At 45.8% G+C, this 14,579-nt stretch overlaps 1 protein-coding gene across 1 annotated transcript in view; it reads left to right on the top strand.

Annotated features, from left to right (window-relative positions):
* The first annotated feature begins 228 nt into the window (after positions 1-228).
* Positions 229-14,579, top strand: part of MAP3K9 (mitogen-activated protein kinase kinase kinase 9) — a 70,523-nt gene continuing 56,172 nt past the window's right edge. Inside the window, 2 exon segments of the mRNA XM_023755887.1 lie at positions 229-574; positions 6,071-6,484. Of these exon segments, the coding sequence (XP_023611655.1) occupies positions 6,253-6,484 (232 nt within the window). The 5' untranslated portion in view covers positions 229-574; positions 6,071-6,252.

Genomic DNA, 14,579 nt, shown 5'->3' with positions numbered 1-14,579 from the left:
GCATCATTTGACGTACCCGCGGACTCGCCATGGCATGGCCAAATCAGACCCGAGATTATTCAATATCATCGTCAAATTGGCCGGTTCAACGTATTTTTAAGTCGTTGTGCAGATCTTTACTACCTCCAACCCTTGTGCTGCAACATGATAATCAACAGTTGAAGCAAGCACAACGACTAAAATTTCGAGAGCGTTCTTCGGCTGCCTGGCGAGCGCCGCCGCTGCAGCCCCGCCGTGGAGGATGGAGCGGGGGCCGGGGCCGAGGAGGAGGAGGAAGAGGAGGAGGAGGCGGCGGCGGCCCCCGGGGAGCTGGGCTCCGACGCGCCGCTGCCCTACTGGACCGCCGTGTTCGAGTACGAGGCGGCGGGCGAGGACGAACTGACCCTGCGGCTGGGCGACGTGGTGGAGGTGCTGTCCAAGGACTCGCAGGTGTCCGGCGACGAGGGCTGGTGGACCGGGCAGCTGAACCAGCGGGTGGGCATCTTCCCCAGCAACTACGTGACCCCGCGCAGCGCCTTCTCCAGCCGCTGCCAGCCCGGCGGCGAGGACCCCAGTTGCTACCCGCCCTTTCAGTGTAAGGCGAAGGCGGGGCCCGGGACCCTGGCGGGGCGGTGAGGGGGGGGGGGCGTTGGAGCCTGGGGGTGATCGCGGAGAGACGGGAGCCCCCCTCGAGGGTTAGGTTGAGTGTGGGGGGATGGTTGAGTGTGAGGGGATGGCTGACCCGGGGCTGGGTGTAGGCGCGCGCGCTCGGGCCGCAGGGCTTTGGTGGGTGCTGTGTGTACCATGGAGACGCCCGCAGGCCTTGCCTGGAACCTCCGGCGCTTGGGCTTCTCAACCTTCATCTGACCACCTCAGCAGCAACCCCTGATTGCACTTCCTGAAGCCTCAGCATGAGAATCTCCCCATTTCCCACTCCCCTCCCGCCCCCCGCCCCCCCAATCTCTCTCTCCCCCCCCTCCTCCAATCTCCCCTCCCCTCAAAAAATATCTGGAATGATTTCAGGCAAGCTAGCTGGTGGTTTCTGTCGTAACCCTAGTCCCCACGTCTAGGACTTCCCGGCCCCTGGTATCCTCTGTCCCCGCCCCTTAAAGGCATTTGCTTTGAAGGAGTTGGGGGTTGTCTCCCGCAGGGCTGGGCTGGCTCACATGTCCCGGAAGCCTGTGTGAACTCAGGGCTGAAGTGTCTTTGAAATGTCGTGTTGATTTCTTGGATGCTAATCTTGTAACTCAGAAGTTGTACCTTCAGGAGTCTCACTGAATACTAATGTGCTGAGAAGGGTGTGTTGTTGTGTGGAGGGGCAGGTGATGGATGGGGAAATGATGAGAGAGACAAAAGTAAGTCATTCTCCCGTGAGAGATCAGGAGGTCAGGGCACAGTGGCTAAATCCCAGTCCCTTGACACCTAGGATGCTAAGACAATACATTTTCTTCTTTCTTCTCATCCTAGATCCTTGCCTATATTTGGTATTTGCTAAATCTCAGGGGGACCATGCCCATAGGTCCCTCCCAGGGCCTTCCTTCCTTCCAGTGTCCTGGTTTTTACCAGTTTCCCAGGAGTCCCCTGTTCCACACCCTGTAATGAAATTTCCTTTGTTTTTTTTTCCAAAGGATTTAAGCTGCCATGAAAATCCCTCAATCAATGATGCTAGGTGGTTTTAGTAGAAAGATGTAGATATCTCCAGGTACCGTTTACACTATATTTGTATTTGAGGGATTCCATAATTTCCTTCCTGTTAAGAAAAATATTGTTGATGCATATTTAGCATTCCTCATTCCATATTTTGTACACTTTGCATCTTAGCGCTGATTTTTAAAAAATCATCACCAATCTCCAACTTAAATGTTTTAAACAGTTTTAAAATGTCATTCATGACAAGTTATTTTCTGGCCCTGTAACTTATTTTCGCCTGAACAACTGTGTTATTATCTTAAGATATTTATTAAATACCACCACTTAATATCAAAGTCATAATCTCTTACCCTGTTTTTTTCTCCTTTCTCTTTTTGTATCGGTGGTTTGACTATCAATTGATGTTCAAATCCTTAGTTACCTTTGTTTCCCTCTCCCTCTCATTCAATTAAAAAGTTCCTGTTTCTGCATCTCATAGTACTTAGTGGCAACAAATTACTTTATGCTGTTTCTAGGCATTATGTCTTTTTGGCACTAGTATTGGGAAGATGAAGGCTAGTGTCTGAAATAGTGTTGAAGATGAACTTGGTCACACATTGGGAGAAATATTGGAAGAATGGTCTGGTGTATCAGAAAACTGTGGTTTTAAATGTAAGTCAGATTTTGAGGTTCTTAGTGGGTGAAGTTTGTGATTTTTTTTTTTCAGCAACAGCTAATTATGTAAGCTGTGTTCTATACTTTTCTTTAAGTTTGGCCAGAGCCGAAGGGTTGTGTGAGGCTCATGAGCGGGAACGCAGTTTCTTTACTATCTTGTGCTCCCCGCTGTCAGAGCAGTCAGGAGTGAATGAGACTTAGGCTGGAAGCACCCACCCCCAGAAAGCCAGACATGTCCACTGTGCCACTGTAGAAACTCCTTCTCCATTAGGTGCCCGGGACTTAATTTTATTGTAACAAAAGTAACCTTGCGTAGACTAGATTCTTATATCTAGAACCCAGATGGTGAGAAAGTAGGCAGTCCCTTGTGCTTATTGAAAGAATTGATTTGAAGAACATGGTATTTGAAAGGTCCTGGTAAGTTATTTTATTTAGTGTCGTCAGGAGTTCTGATCTTGCCTGGAGTTAATTCTTGATAATTCAGAAAATGTAATTCCAGTCAAAAAGTAATTAGAGGGCCCCGTGGAGAATGGCTACTGTGTTAAATATCCAGGGATAAAGAAACGATCAAGAGGTGCTTGTAGTCACACACGAGGGAGATAGTGATGTAAATAATTTCACTACAGCACTTTGGTAAAGATGAACAGGGCAAGTTGCTGACCGGTGTGCTTCCTACCTGTAGGCTAATGTCCACCAGTTCAGGTAGTGTCACTCAGAAATAAAAGGTGATTGACAGCCTTTCTTCAAAGATTTGCAATGAAGTTGAGCCACTGACAACTTTTCCCTGTTACCCTTTTGAACTTCCCATCTGGGGCATGAATTGTGATGTTAGACTGCGAATAGAAGACACTAATAATGATCTGTTTTAGTTTTAAATATTGCTTCAGAGGGAAAATTCTGTTTCAAACTTTACTCAAAACAAAAGAGTTAAAAAAAGTGGAAATTACTAAATCTTATGACAAAGAAAAATGTAATAGTTCTTCTATCCCCTCCAATGTAGATATTAGCGTATAGCTCTTCATGGAGCTGAGAAATAAAAATCACCAAGGAGGTCTCTCATCTTTCTTAGATGTAGTTCCATATGTTTTATCTTGGGAGATAGGTAGGCATTTAAAAACGTTTCTCCTACAGGAGGTTGTGTCTGTTTTCGTGTCTATTTTCAAGTAAGGTTCTGTCTGACTAATTTACTTTATTTTTCTTATAAGGATGCATTTTATATGTACTTAAGATTTTTAAATGAGTGAGATACGTACCATTCACTTGCCAAAACCCACCAGAATGTGCCTATACATTTCATTTTCAAGGATACAATTGAGAGCGAAGAACATCTTGACTCCGAAAATGAAAGAAATAAGGTTTTGTTCCTGATATTCCTGGATATGTCCTTCCAAAGAAACTGAAAAATGTGTTGGGTGCGACTTGACCTGATTCTTACTTAAAACCAGGTCTTGACTGGAGCAGGGAACGGAAGGAGAGCCCCACATTCTCTCAGCGCAACTGAAGGTCTAGTTCAGTGGTTCTCAACCTTCCTACTGCCGAGACCGTTTAATACAGTTCCTCATGTTATTATTTTCGTTGCTACTTCATAACTGTAATTTTGCTACTGTTATGAATCGTCATGTAAATATCTGATATGCAGGATGTATTTTCATTGTTATAAATTGAACATAATTAAAGCATAGTGATTAATCACAAAAACAATATGTAATTATATATGTGTTTTCCGATGGTCTCAGGCGACCCCTGTGAAAGGGTCATTCGACCCCCAAAGGGGTCGCTACCTACAGGTTGAGAACCGCTGGTCTAGTTCTTACTCCAAGAAACTTCTTACTTCCAAGGGAAGGGAAAAGAAGTCCCTTCCTCCCTTGCCCCCACCCCCCTCTGTTCTTTCTTCTATCTGCTTGTAAGCTGTGTTCTATACTTTTCTTTAAGTTTGGTCGTAATATTTTCTTAACTAAATAGCAAGAACCTGAGAGTTTATGTCCTACCCAGAGCAAGACTATTTATTGCTTTGCCTTCCCCACAGAGGTTTTCTGTCTTCCGCAAAACGCCACCCGTGGAGCTGTCCTTTCAGCACCCTAGTTCAGAATCACATCTTTAAAACCCTCATACATTTAAATAAATATTTAACACCTCCTGTGTGTTCACAACCATGCTTCAGTCCCAGGGAAGAAGGCAGGGTAGAAGAGAAAATACAACAGTTCATTCCGTTAAGAATTCAGGTACTCCGCTAAAGAAATAAGATGTGTAAATACGAATTTGTTAAATAGGCCCATATCTTTTCATCAGCATAAAAACCGGTAGAAAACAATGAACTTTCCTTCCCTCCATGACCCAGGAGACTCCTAACATAACTTATATGTTTCTCCAAAAGGGTTTCTAACCTGTCTTTAACATAGGCATTTCTCCCCCCCCCCCACCCCCCCATTCATATAGACGAGATAACGCAAACATTAGTAATGTCAGGTTTCATTTTAGGACCTAGAAACACTCAAGCTATTTAAAGTAGAAAGTGCTCTAGTACAGGAAATTAGATGCTTACAGAACGATTGGGAGGGTAGGGAGAAGGGATTCTCAGGTGGACCTGTCGGAAAAACTCCAAGAACATTGCAGACCCGGCCCACCGGGTCGGCTGCTACTTCTCTCAGTGGGAAGGCACAGAATCAGGAGCTGTCATTGAAGCGGTGGAGTTCAAGAACGCCCGGTTGTTGTTGCAGTCCAGGATTAGGCAACCACTTGGCCTTGCAACATGCCTCTCCTCATCCACAGAGCGAATGATTGGACACTGACTCGCTGTTGCAGAAAAACGCCACCTCTCCACAGCCTTGCTTGCCAGGAGACGCGGCAAGAAGATGGTCTCCATTTCATTTCTGCCTTCCAAATCTTCTGCATCTAACGCAGAACCTGATCTGCATCCAGAACTCTAGCTGTCAGGGAGTCTGGGAAATGTAGTTTTCAGCTTGCTGGCTTTTGTAGAACTGAAAGGCCTGCTGGAGGGATTTTAGAATGGATGCTGATTGCTAGTCGGCAGGACCTGCCGCACCATATATTCTTTGGGGAGAGTACCCGATGAGGTGATAAGCCTGAACACTTGGAACATTTGGAGTCAAGATGGGCCATACTTTTTGTATACCAAAAAACAGCTAACTTTTCCTAAGAGTTTCCTTTGTGCAGACTGCCACTTGCATTACAAAATACAAGTGAATATCAGCCCCACATGGGATAGAAACACCATAATTAAGCAAGAACAGAGTTTGGAGCACCACCAGCATCTGAGTGGAGAATGGCGGCATCATGGGGCTGGCTGTGGAAGGAAGCAGTGGGCAGTTCCTCTTTTGGTCTTGCCAAAAGTTCAGAAATACATTTTTGTCTTCTTAGTTTTTTAGCAAAGTTTTTTTTTTTGTGTGTGTGTGTGTGTGTGTGTGTGTCCATTGGGTTTTTTTTTTTTTTTAGCCAAACTACTAAGCTGAGAGATGAGAATGAGTAAGCCAGGTAAAGACGATGAGACTGAGAAGATAGAATAGAATAGAAAAAAACATACAATAGCACTTTGCTCATATAGCAGCACCATGTTCAGCCCAAGATTTGTGTGCCAGTTACAAAGCATAAGGCAGCAGAGCGTAAGGTAATCACATTTCCTGCCCTTATGCAGTTGACTTTATAATAGGAAGACAGAAAAGCCTCATGAAGAGACAACTTGCAGCGTTCACGCATCCGGGTAAATGGGTGATTAAATGGTGTTTTCGGAATGTTTTTGATTTGCCTCTCTCTCCCTCCTCTTTCCCAGTGTTAGAGATTGATTTTGCGGAGCTAACCCTGGAAGAGATTATTGGCATCGGGGGCTTTGGGAAGGTCTATCGTGCTTTCTGGATAGGGGATGAGGTCGCCGTGAAAGCAGCTCGCCACGACCCCGATGAGGACATCAGCCAGACCATAGAGAATGTTCGCCAGGAGGCCAAGCTCTTCGCCATGCTGAAGCACCCCAACATCATTGCTCTCAGGGGGGTGTGTCTGAAGGAACCCAACCTCTGCTTGGTCATGGAGTTCGCTCGTGGAGGACCTTTGAACAGAGTGCTATCTGGGAAGAGGATTCCCCCCGACATCCTGGTTAACTGGGCCGTGCAGATTGCCAGAGGGATGAACTACTTACACGATGAGGCGATTGTCCCCATCATCCACCGCGACCTTAAGTCCAGCAACAGTGAGTATGAAGGGATGGGGCTGGAGGGCTTGAGAGCACGTTCAGACTCGGTCCAGGGCATCAGTTGACGTAGATTCCTAAAGGAACCTTAGTGGGCAATGAAAACTGCTTGCTTAAAACCATTCCATCCTGGAGTTGAGATGTCGGGCTGCAGTGAGTGCCAGGAAAATTGGTTTAGGACGAGAAGAATAAGGTGCCTGAGGGGTTGGGACACTTCTGAGCTCCCATTAGCAGGTAAGTTTGGCAATGTGTAATTCTGATGTACTGTGCAAAAAACAACGACGACATAGATTTACTTTTCCGCTTGAGGGAAGTGTGTCTGTAACCACAAAAGGGCTTTTCCTCTTTCGTGGAACATCAGGTAAAGCAAACCTATACCACCTGTTTGTATTTCTGTCTAGACAGCCAGCTTGAGGCACCCACTAGAGAAGGGGCTCTGAGGAAGAGGAGGCATGTGGTGTAAGCTGTGAGGCCCATTCAGGTTCAGTGTCAACTTGGAGAGCAGGACCTGGCTGGTCGGCTTCCAGACCTCCTGATAGCCTAGGGGCAGTGTTAATTAATTGTCATAACTTCCTAGTGTTTAATAGCAGGAAACTGAGAGGCAACTTTATTAACCACCCAGAATCCATAAACTGGATCATAAAGCAAGTGTTAGACATAATAAAATGGTGAGTCGGTAGACACTTGAGTCTCTTTCCTTGGCTGAATCCGCAGGTACTGGCAATATGCTTCTTCTGTGTGGTCATGTGTGTTCTCTGTTGCCTAAACTGTGAGGGAAAGAGGATCCAGTGTGCTAAATGGTCACTGTGAGCACCCTGTCCAGGGAGGAGGGTCTTAGGACTTCGGGGGTGAGGTGGGCCCAGGAACTTCACGCTCTCTGTATCCTTCAGCTTTGAGCCCAGAAAGCCTTCAGGCTTTGTTTTGTTCCGGGCTGTTCCAGAGGTAGCTTACTTTTCTGTTGATGCTTTTGTGAATCTGTTTAAGGTAATGCATTTTAGCCTGGGCCGGTTTGACTTGGTGGATAGAGGGTGGATAGTGTGTCGGCCCTTGTACTGAAAGAAACCCATAATGCTTTCTTTCAGGGAATATAACTATTACATTTGGCATTTCTTGCAGACATTTCCAGAGCATATATGGTTTATATACTTTCCAATTTACATTAAGTAGCCTTTATTTATTTATTTTATTTATTTAAATATATTTTTATTGATTTCAGAGAGAAAGGGAAAGGGAGAGAGGGATAGAAACATCAATGAAGAGAATTGCTTGGCTGCCTCCTGCACACACCCAACTGGGGATCGAGCCCGCAACCTGGGCATGTGCCCTTGACCGGAATCGAACCTGGGACCCCTCAGTCCACAGGTTGGTGCTCTATCCACTGAGCCAAACTGACTATTTTTTTTTTGTTTGTTTAAAGTATTACATGTCTCCTTTTTTCCCGATTGACCCCCTAACCCCCGGTAAATAGCCTTTATTACCCTTACTTACCTCTTCCACCTGCACCCTCTTCCCCTTTAATAATAGAAAATTCATTCTTGTGAGAGTATGAAACATTGGGTATGTATTTTAGATATAATGCATGTGAAGGATTTAAGTTCCATAAAATAAAACCTGATTTCTCTTTTCCTTCTGCCATTATTCTGTCTCTTTACCATATGATTATTTTCATATGGGCTTTCAAAATTCTGTTCTTTAAATGTATTAAAGAAATTAAAACTTTTGGTGACCCTTTTTCAAAGTGATTTCTACCTAGAGATTGCTTTGGATGATGGGATAAGAATAAGCAGATGTGTTGGTACAAACAAATGATAAAGAAGCTGAATTTTCTTTATTTTATTTTTTCTTATATCCTTACTAGAGGCCCGGTGCATGAAATTTGTGCAGGGGGGGGGGGGGTTGTCCCTCAGCCCAGCCTGCACCCTCTCCAATCTGGGACCCCTCGGGGGATGTCCGACTGCCGGTTTAGGCCCAATCCTACAGGGATCGGGCCTAAACCAGCAGTCGGACATCCCTCTCACAATCCAAGACTGCTGGCTCCCAACCGCTTGCCTGCCTGCCTGCCTGATTGCCCCTAACTGCTTCTGCCTGCCAGCCTGATCACCCCTAACCACTCCCCTGCCATCCTGATCGACACCTAACTGCTCCCCTGCCAGCCTGATTGCCCCCAACTGCCCTCTCCTGCCAGCCCGGTCCCCCCAACTGCCCTCCCCTGCTGGCCTGATTGCCCACAACTGCCCTCCCCTGCCAGCCATTTTGTGGATGGGGCAGTCAATTAGCATATCCCCTCTTTATTGGCTGTGGGCGCCGCCATCTTTGCGACAGTGTGGTGGTCAATTAGCATATTCCCTCTATATTAGATAGGATCATGCTGGGAGAATTAAGCAAAGTGCTTTAACCTTACATAATTGAGCCCATTTAAAAATTTGGGCTAAGATGATGGAATTGTGAAAGTTAATAATTTCTTCTATGAAGTTTTAAATTTGGGTATAATTTCAAGCTGTAAATACAAGGTTTTACCTTATGAGATTTGTATTTGTAAGTCTAGGTTCTTGTGAAGGAAAAGCTAAATTGTCAAGGTTCTGCTGTGTTTGCAGGAGATGGCAAGAGACCTGAATGTCATTCTGTCATCCAGGAGACAAAGCCCTGGTCCTTTCTTTGTCCTTAAGTGAATTTTAGGATTTGTGGAGAGTGGTTACAGTGTTTGGACAGGTTCAAGCCTCGGACTAATGAGAGGGCACAGTCCTCTCGTGGCCACGTGCAAGTCCCAGCTTGGAGGGCAGAGCCCTCCCAGCACAATTATAGCCAACAGCTGTAGTGTAAGCTTGAACCTAAGGTCCGAACACGTGGCCCCACATGCCTGAGTGATGTGGGCTTGATAGAGTTCAGGTGCATGTAATTGAGTAGGATCAAAACCCACGAGAATGTTGTAAACATCTTGACCACGCCCTTACTTTGCCTCGTGGAATCCGGCTATGAAATAAAGACACGGCTTGTAGTCCGTGGCGCTGTTGCTAGCTCTCCATCAGAGAGGCAGCGTCCCACCCATACTCAGCTTCATTCTCTTGTCTGTCTTTTCTCCATCCTTCACCGCCCCCTCTCAGGGTCACTGAACCTGGCTGAGCTGGCACGGCACATAAGGCGCCCAGTGTGGGGCTGAGTATGCCATGGCTGTGCCGGCTCGCCACCAGGATTGCCAAGGGGGGGCCTTCGGTGCAGTGTATTGTGGCAGGAGATAATTGATGTCCAGAAGTGTGTAAGGTTCATTGTTCTGCATGGTTGGTGTTGATGTTGATGCCCCCATAAATCTCACAGGTGAGGTAGGGCACCTCCTTGGCATTGACCTCCTTGGCTGTTTGCCTGTGGTCGTATACAGCATATCCAACAGGAGGCTGCAGGACACTGTTCTTATTTCATTGCTGTGTGTACATGACTTGGAAATCGTTTTTAAAATGTTATGCCACTTCTTTGTCTCCAGTTGGAGAGTCACAACTTCTTTGTACTTTGCAGACCTGGGGGTATTGGCCTGTCTTCCTTGGTTTTCATTAGGGGTTCCAGAGAGTTAGATTTGGGTCACTGTCATGTGAGGGCAGAATTCTGCAAATTATATGTATTAGTTGACTTTGAACCTCTAGAGAAAAGAATATGTATATATTGAGAATGTCCTTGTTGGAAAAAAAAAAAAGTAATTGATGATAAACATCTATTACAAAAGGTTCGGCAAAAAAGTGATTTTTTAAAATATATTTTTATTGATTTCTGAGAGAGGAAGGGAAATGGAGAAAGATAGAAACATCAGTGGTCAGAGAGAATGATCGATGGGCTGCTCCCTGCATGCTCCCAACTGGAGATCAAGCCTGCAACAGGGGCACGTGCCCCGACCAGGAATCAAACAGTGACCTCCTGGCTCATGGGTCAACTCTCAACCACTGAACCACACCACTGGGCAAAAAAGTGATTTATTAAAATGTTATATCATCCTGATCACCTACTTTAAAAAGTATAAGCTGTTTAGAGGCAGTGAAATGTGAATAGCATATAGCATCCTATGGTTTTAAAAAAAATATATATTTTATTGATTTTTTACAGAGAGGAAGGGAGAGGGATAGAGAGTCAGAAACATCGATGAGAGAGAAACATTGATCAGCTGCTTCCTGCACACCCCCCACTGGGGATGTGCCCACAACCAAGGTACATGCCTTTGACTGGAATCGAACCCGGGACCCTTCAGTCCGCAGGCCGACGCTCTATCCACTGTGCCAAACCGGTCAGGGCAGCATCCTATGTTGATAAGTAATCTTCAGTAAGCTTAGGCTTGACTGTACATAACCTAAAAAGAACAAAACAAGGTAACATTAGCCAAAACAAGGTATGCCTTCATTTGTCTTTGAAAGGAAGTCTGGGGGGTTTTAGGGCATCTGCACAGTGTCCTCAGGGACCCAGGCTCCTATTTTTCACTCCATTATCCCAGCACATGGCTAGTATCCTCAGGGGTCGCCTTATAGTTCAGGATGCTATTATTTGGTCTAAGTCACAAGCCTGGAGGAGGAGGAAAGCAGAAGCACAGAAGTTGTCTCCCATGAATCTCTCAGAGGTCCAGCATAACACATCTGCTTGCATTATTTGGTCAGAATGAAATCACATAGCCATGGCTAGTACAGGAGAGGCTGGGAGATGGAGGATTTTGTTTTGGGTGCAGTGGGTGCAGCTAATAATCAGGGTGTATCACCAAGGAACAGGGAGAGCATGCTGGTGGGAAAGCAGCTGGCAGTCTTACCATGGAATCTCAATGTGGGACATACATTGGGAAGAACCGTTATTTCAGATACTTAGCATCATACAGCCAAACAAGGCTAGACAGGCCCTGGGCTGTGTGGCTCAGACCCCTGATTTAGCTAATGGTTTATATTACTTTACCACATTGCATCATTAACTTAAACATCACTTCTTGAAACTGCTTGTAAAAGTGCTGGCTATAAAAATGGATTTATGTGGCTCTGCTCCATCAGACAGGGAAAAACCTGATTGTTAGCAACAGTGTTAGTGATCGGTGGTCTTTCAGAGGAAAGATTGTCCTTTTGGGGGTAGGTAGATGGATTTCAGGGTTTTGACTTACAGGCATTTGGCAGAATTGCAGTTTAACAGTAGCCATAAAAGTTAAATTAGTATAAAAATGAGACCATATGAAAAAGCTTTGGAAAATGGAAAGCCTCATCCAAAGTAAAGACAGTGTTCTTTTTTTTTTTTTTAATAGATTCTTTTGGGTTTTCTTTTCTTTTTTTTTTTTTTTTTAAGACAGTGTTCTTTTATTATTAAACTAGTGGCCCGGTGCACAAAATTCATGCACATTAAAAGGGAATTAATTAGAGGAAATATTTTATATTGCTATTTGCCCTTTCTCTATAATAGAAGTGTCAGAGATGAAAATTGGTGAAATGTATATGAAAATAATATATCAACTTATTAAACAATAACAGTGTCATGTCTCCCAGCTGGCACCGGGCGGGAGACACAACCTCATGTCCCCCAGCTGGCACTGGGCGGGGAACGCAGCCTCATGTCCCCCGGTCTCACTGCGCACACATCCCTGCCCACCCGCATCTGCTGCGCATGCTGCCTCCTGCTAATCGGTCGTTACGGCGTGAGGGCATCATGACCATTTGCATATTAGCCTTTTATTATATAGGATTTTATTATATAGGACAGGGGTCCTCAAACTACAGCCCGCGGGCCACATGCGGCCCCCTGAAAACATTTATCCGGCCCGCCGGGTGTTTTTGCCGCCCCTGTGTGCATAGGAATTTGTTCATAGTTTTTTTTTTTAAACTATAGTCCGGCCCTCCAACGGTCTGAGGGACAGTGAACTGGCCCCCTGTTTAAAAAGTTTGAGGACCCCTGATATAGGATAACTTATTTCCTTGTCTTAGGACACATGGAAGAAGCATATAGGCAAAAGCCATATGTGTTTTTCCAAATTTTGCATTTGTGCATATTTGTTCTCACTCCCAAGTCATGCACAGAAAATCTTAATAAACATTGCTTGTAGCATGCATTCCCCCCCCCACACACACTTGTCAGTGTATTGTAGCCACTTTCTCATATAAGTAAATATTCTTTTACTACCAGATATTTAAAGGTTGCGCAGTATTTTACTATTTAGATATACCATCCTGTATTAACAGTCAAACCCCTATCTAATAATATTAATAACAATGACTAATGTTTATTGAGTGCTCCCTTAAAGTCAGGCACTGACTAAGCATTTTATGTAGATTCTCTCTTAATTCTCTAGGACCCTACCGGGTAAAGGCTTTGAGTGTCTTCACAGATGAGCAAACTGAGGCTCGGAAGGGGTCAGCCACTTCTCTAGAATCTCACTGCCAGTCCTTAGACTAGGCTTTGAGCTCAGGTCTGACTCCTCAGCTTGTGTTCCTAATCGTCTGCCATCATTGGCACACTGCTGTTGGGCAGCGGGGGTGTTTCACTGCATTATTTCTGTGGCCCTCTAGTACTTCAGTTTTGTGTAATTAGAAGTGATGTTACTCTGCTCAGAGCCATGGCATCCATCTTTCATTAATGTACGATCCATCACCTTATTCTTGATTTCCTAGTTGAAAGAACAGGTGAGTGGTGAACGGTATTTGGTTTGGGACTAGCCACACCTGCCTTCCTGTTTTCGGATGCCAACTTATTCTTCTCATGAGGCTTTTTTGCTGCCTTATTTCCCTCTTTTCCTCAAAGGTACTTGCCCCTTAAGCCAAGCTGGTTTCCTCTTTCCCCCGGGACACATCCTGTACTTTTCAACCACTGCACCCTCATCACACTGACCCTTGCTGTGGGAATAATCTTGCTTTCAGGGTGCTCTCACCTCATCTCTCTGCCTAGACAGACCCCACCCAGTTTCCTGTGCTCAGCTCAAAGCTGGCTGCTTCTCCTGCCCCACAGCCCATCACTGTAGTCAATGCTGAATAGTTGTTTGATGCTAAACATGTTAACCCGATGGCATGTAGAAGAATATGAAGGAACAAGGGACTCGATCTGCTAGGCCAGTGGTTGCAAACTCAGATGCTTTCCAGTCGGCTGGTGTGATGGTGTGGGGCTTGGTGGGAATGATGGCCAAGTGCATGTCTGCTCCACCCAACGCAGGCCATTGGAAAACAAAGCAAAAACACTGTGCTGGCCTGCAGCTGGCTGCGAAACTGCATCCCTGGCCTCCTGTTTTCGTTGGCTCTGATCTCAGGAGCATCCCCTATGTCTCTAAATAGATTTTGTCTTTAGTTTTCAGGCACTTGAATGAATGAATGAATGAATGAGTGAATAAAGGAGCACTTGAACTGGTCTACTTGCAGGATCTCAAAATGTAAAAATTCCCGTTTTTTTGTCGGAGGTCCCTCATGCCTTATTTGCATGGAAGTTGCTTTGTGTCCTCATTGTAATCTCCGGGCCCTTGATCCTTGCTAACATCTGAGTTCATCGACCTGTGCTGGGTGCCGCGTGTGGCATTTTTACAACATATTCATTAGTCACCTCTAGCGCTTTGACCTCTTCTTTCTCTGCACTCTTCCCAGGTGCTCGCTCCCAGTGACTCACTGGCCAGTGTCTCCATAGCAGCCAGTTGCAGCTGCCAGGTGCTGCTGGGTCCACTGCCAGCCTGTCTCATCCACCCTCAGCGTTCCTTTAGTCCCAGTTTGTGAAGCCCTGTCATGCTCCTCAGGGTGCCTGGTCCAGTTTTGTTGAGTTGTTTGATTGGCTGCTCCTTTGCAACTGGAGGCCCTCCCTCCCAGTTCTGTGCTCACAATGCTTTGTGCCTGTCTCCAGCCTTCTCTCGGAGTTCACAAGGCAAGAAAGAGGAAGACCTGCTTTTCTACAGTGGGAGGAGCTTCCATCTTGCCCTTCGCCTCAGGCTGGCTCTAAGTCTAAGCCCTGGCGAGCACCTGGACTGGACCCTGGCCTCAGCCCCTGACTGCGCTCCCTGTGTAGGCTTTCCCCAGGCTGTGAGCTTGCTGGCCTCGAGGCTTGTGGAACCCCGTGACCCACTGGATTCCACTCTCTAGTGTCCTTGTTCCTGCACACATTCCTCCTGAGGTGGAGCACATTC

Source organism: Myotis lucifugus, unplaced genomic scaffold (genome assembly GCF_000147115.1).
Source record: "Myotis lucifugus unplaced genomic scaffold, Myoluc2.0 scaffold_85, whole genome shotgun sequence".
NCBI lineage: Eukaryota > Metazoa > Chordata > Mammalia > Chiroptera > Vespertilionidae > Myotis > Myotis lucifugus.
This window is presented reverse-complemented; position numbering and strand designations above follow the sequence as displayed.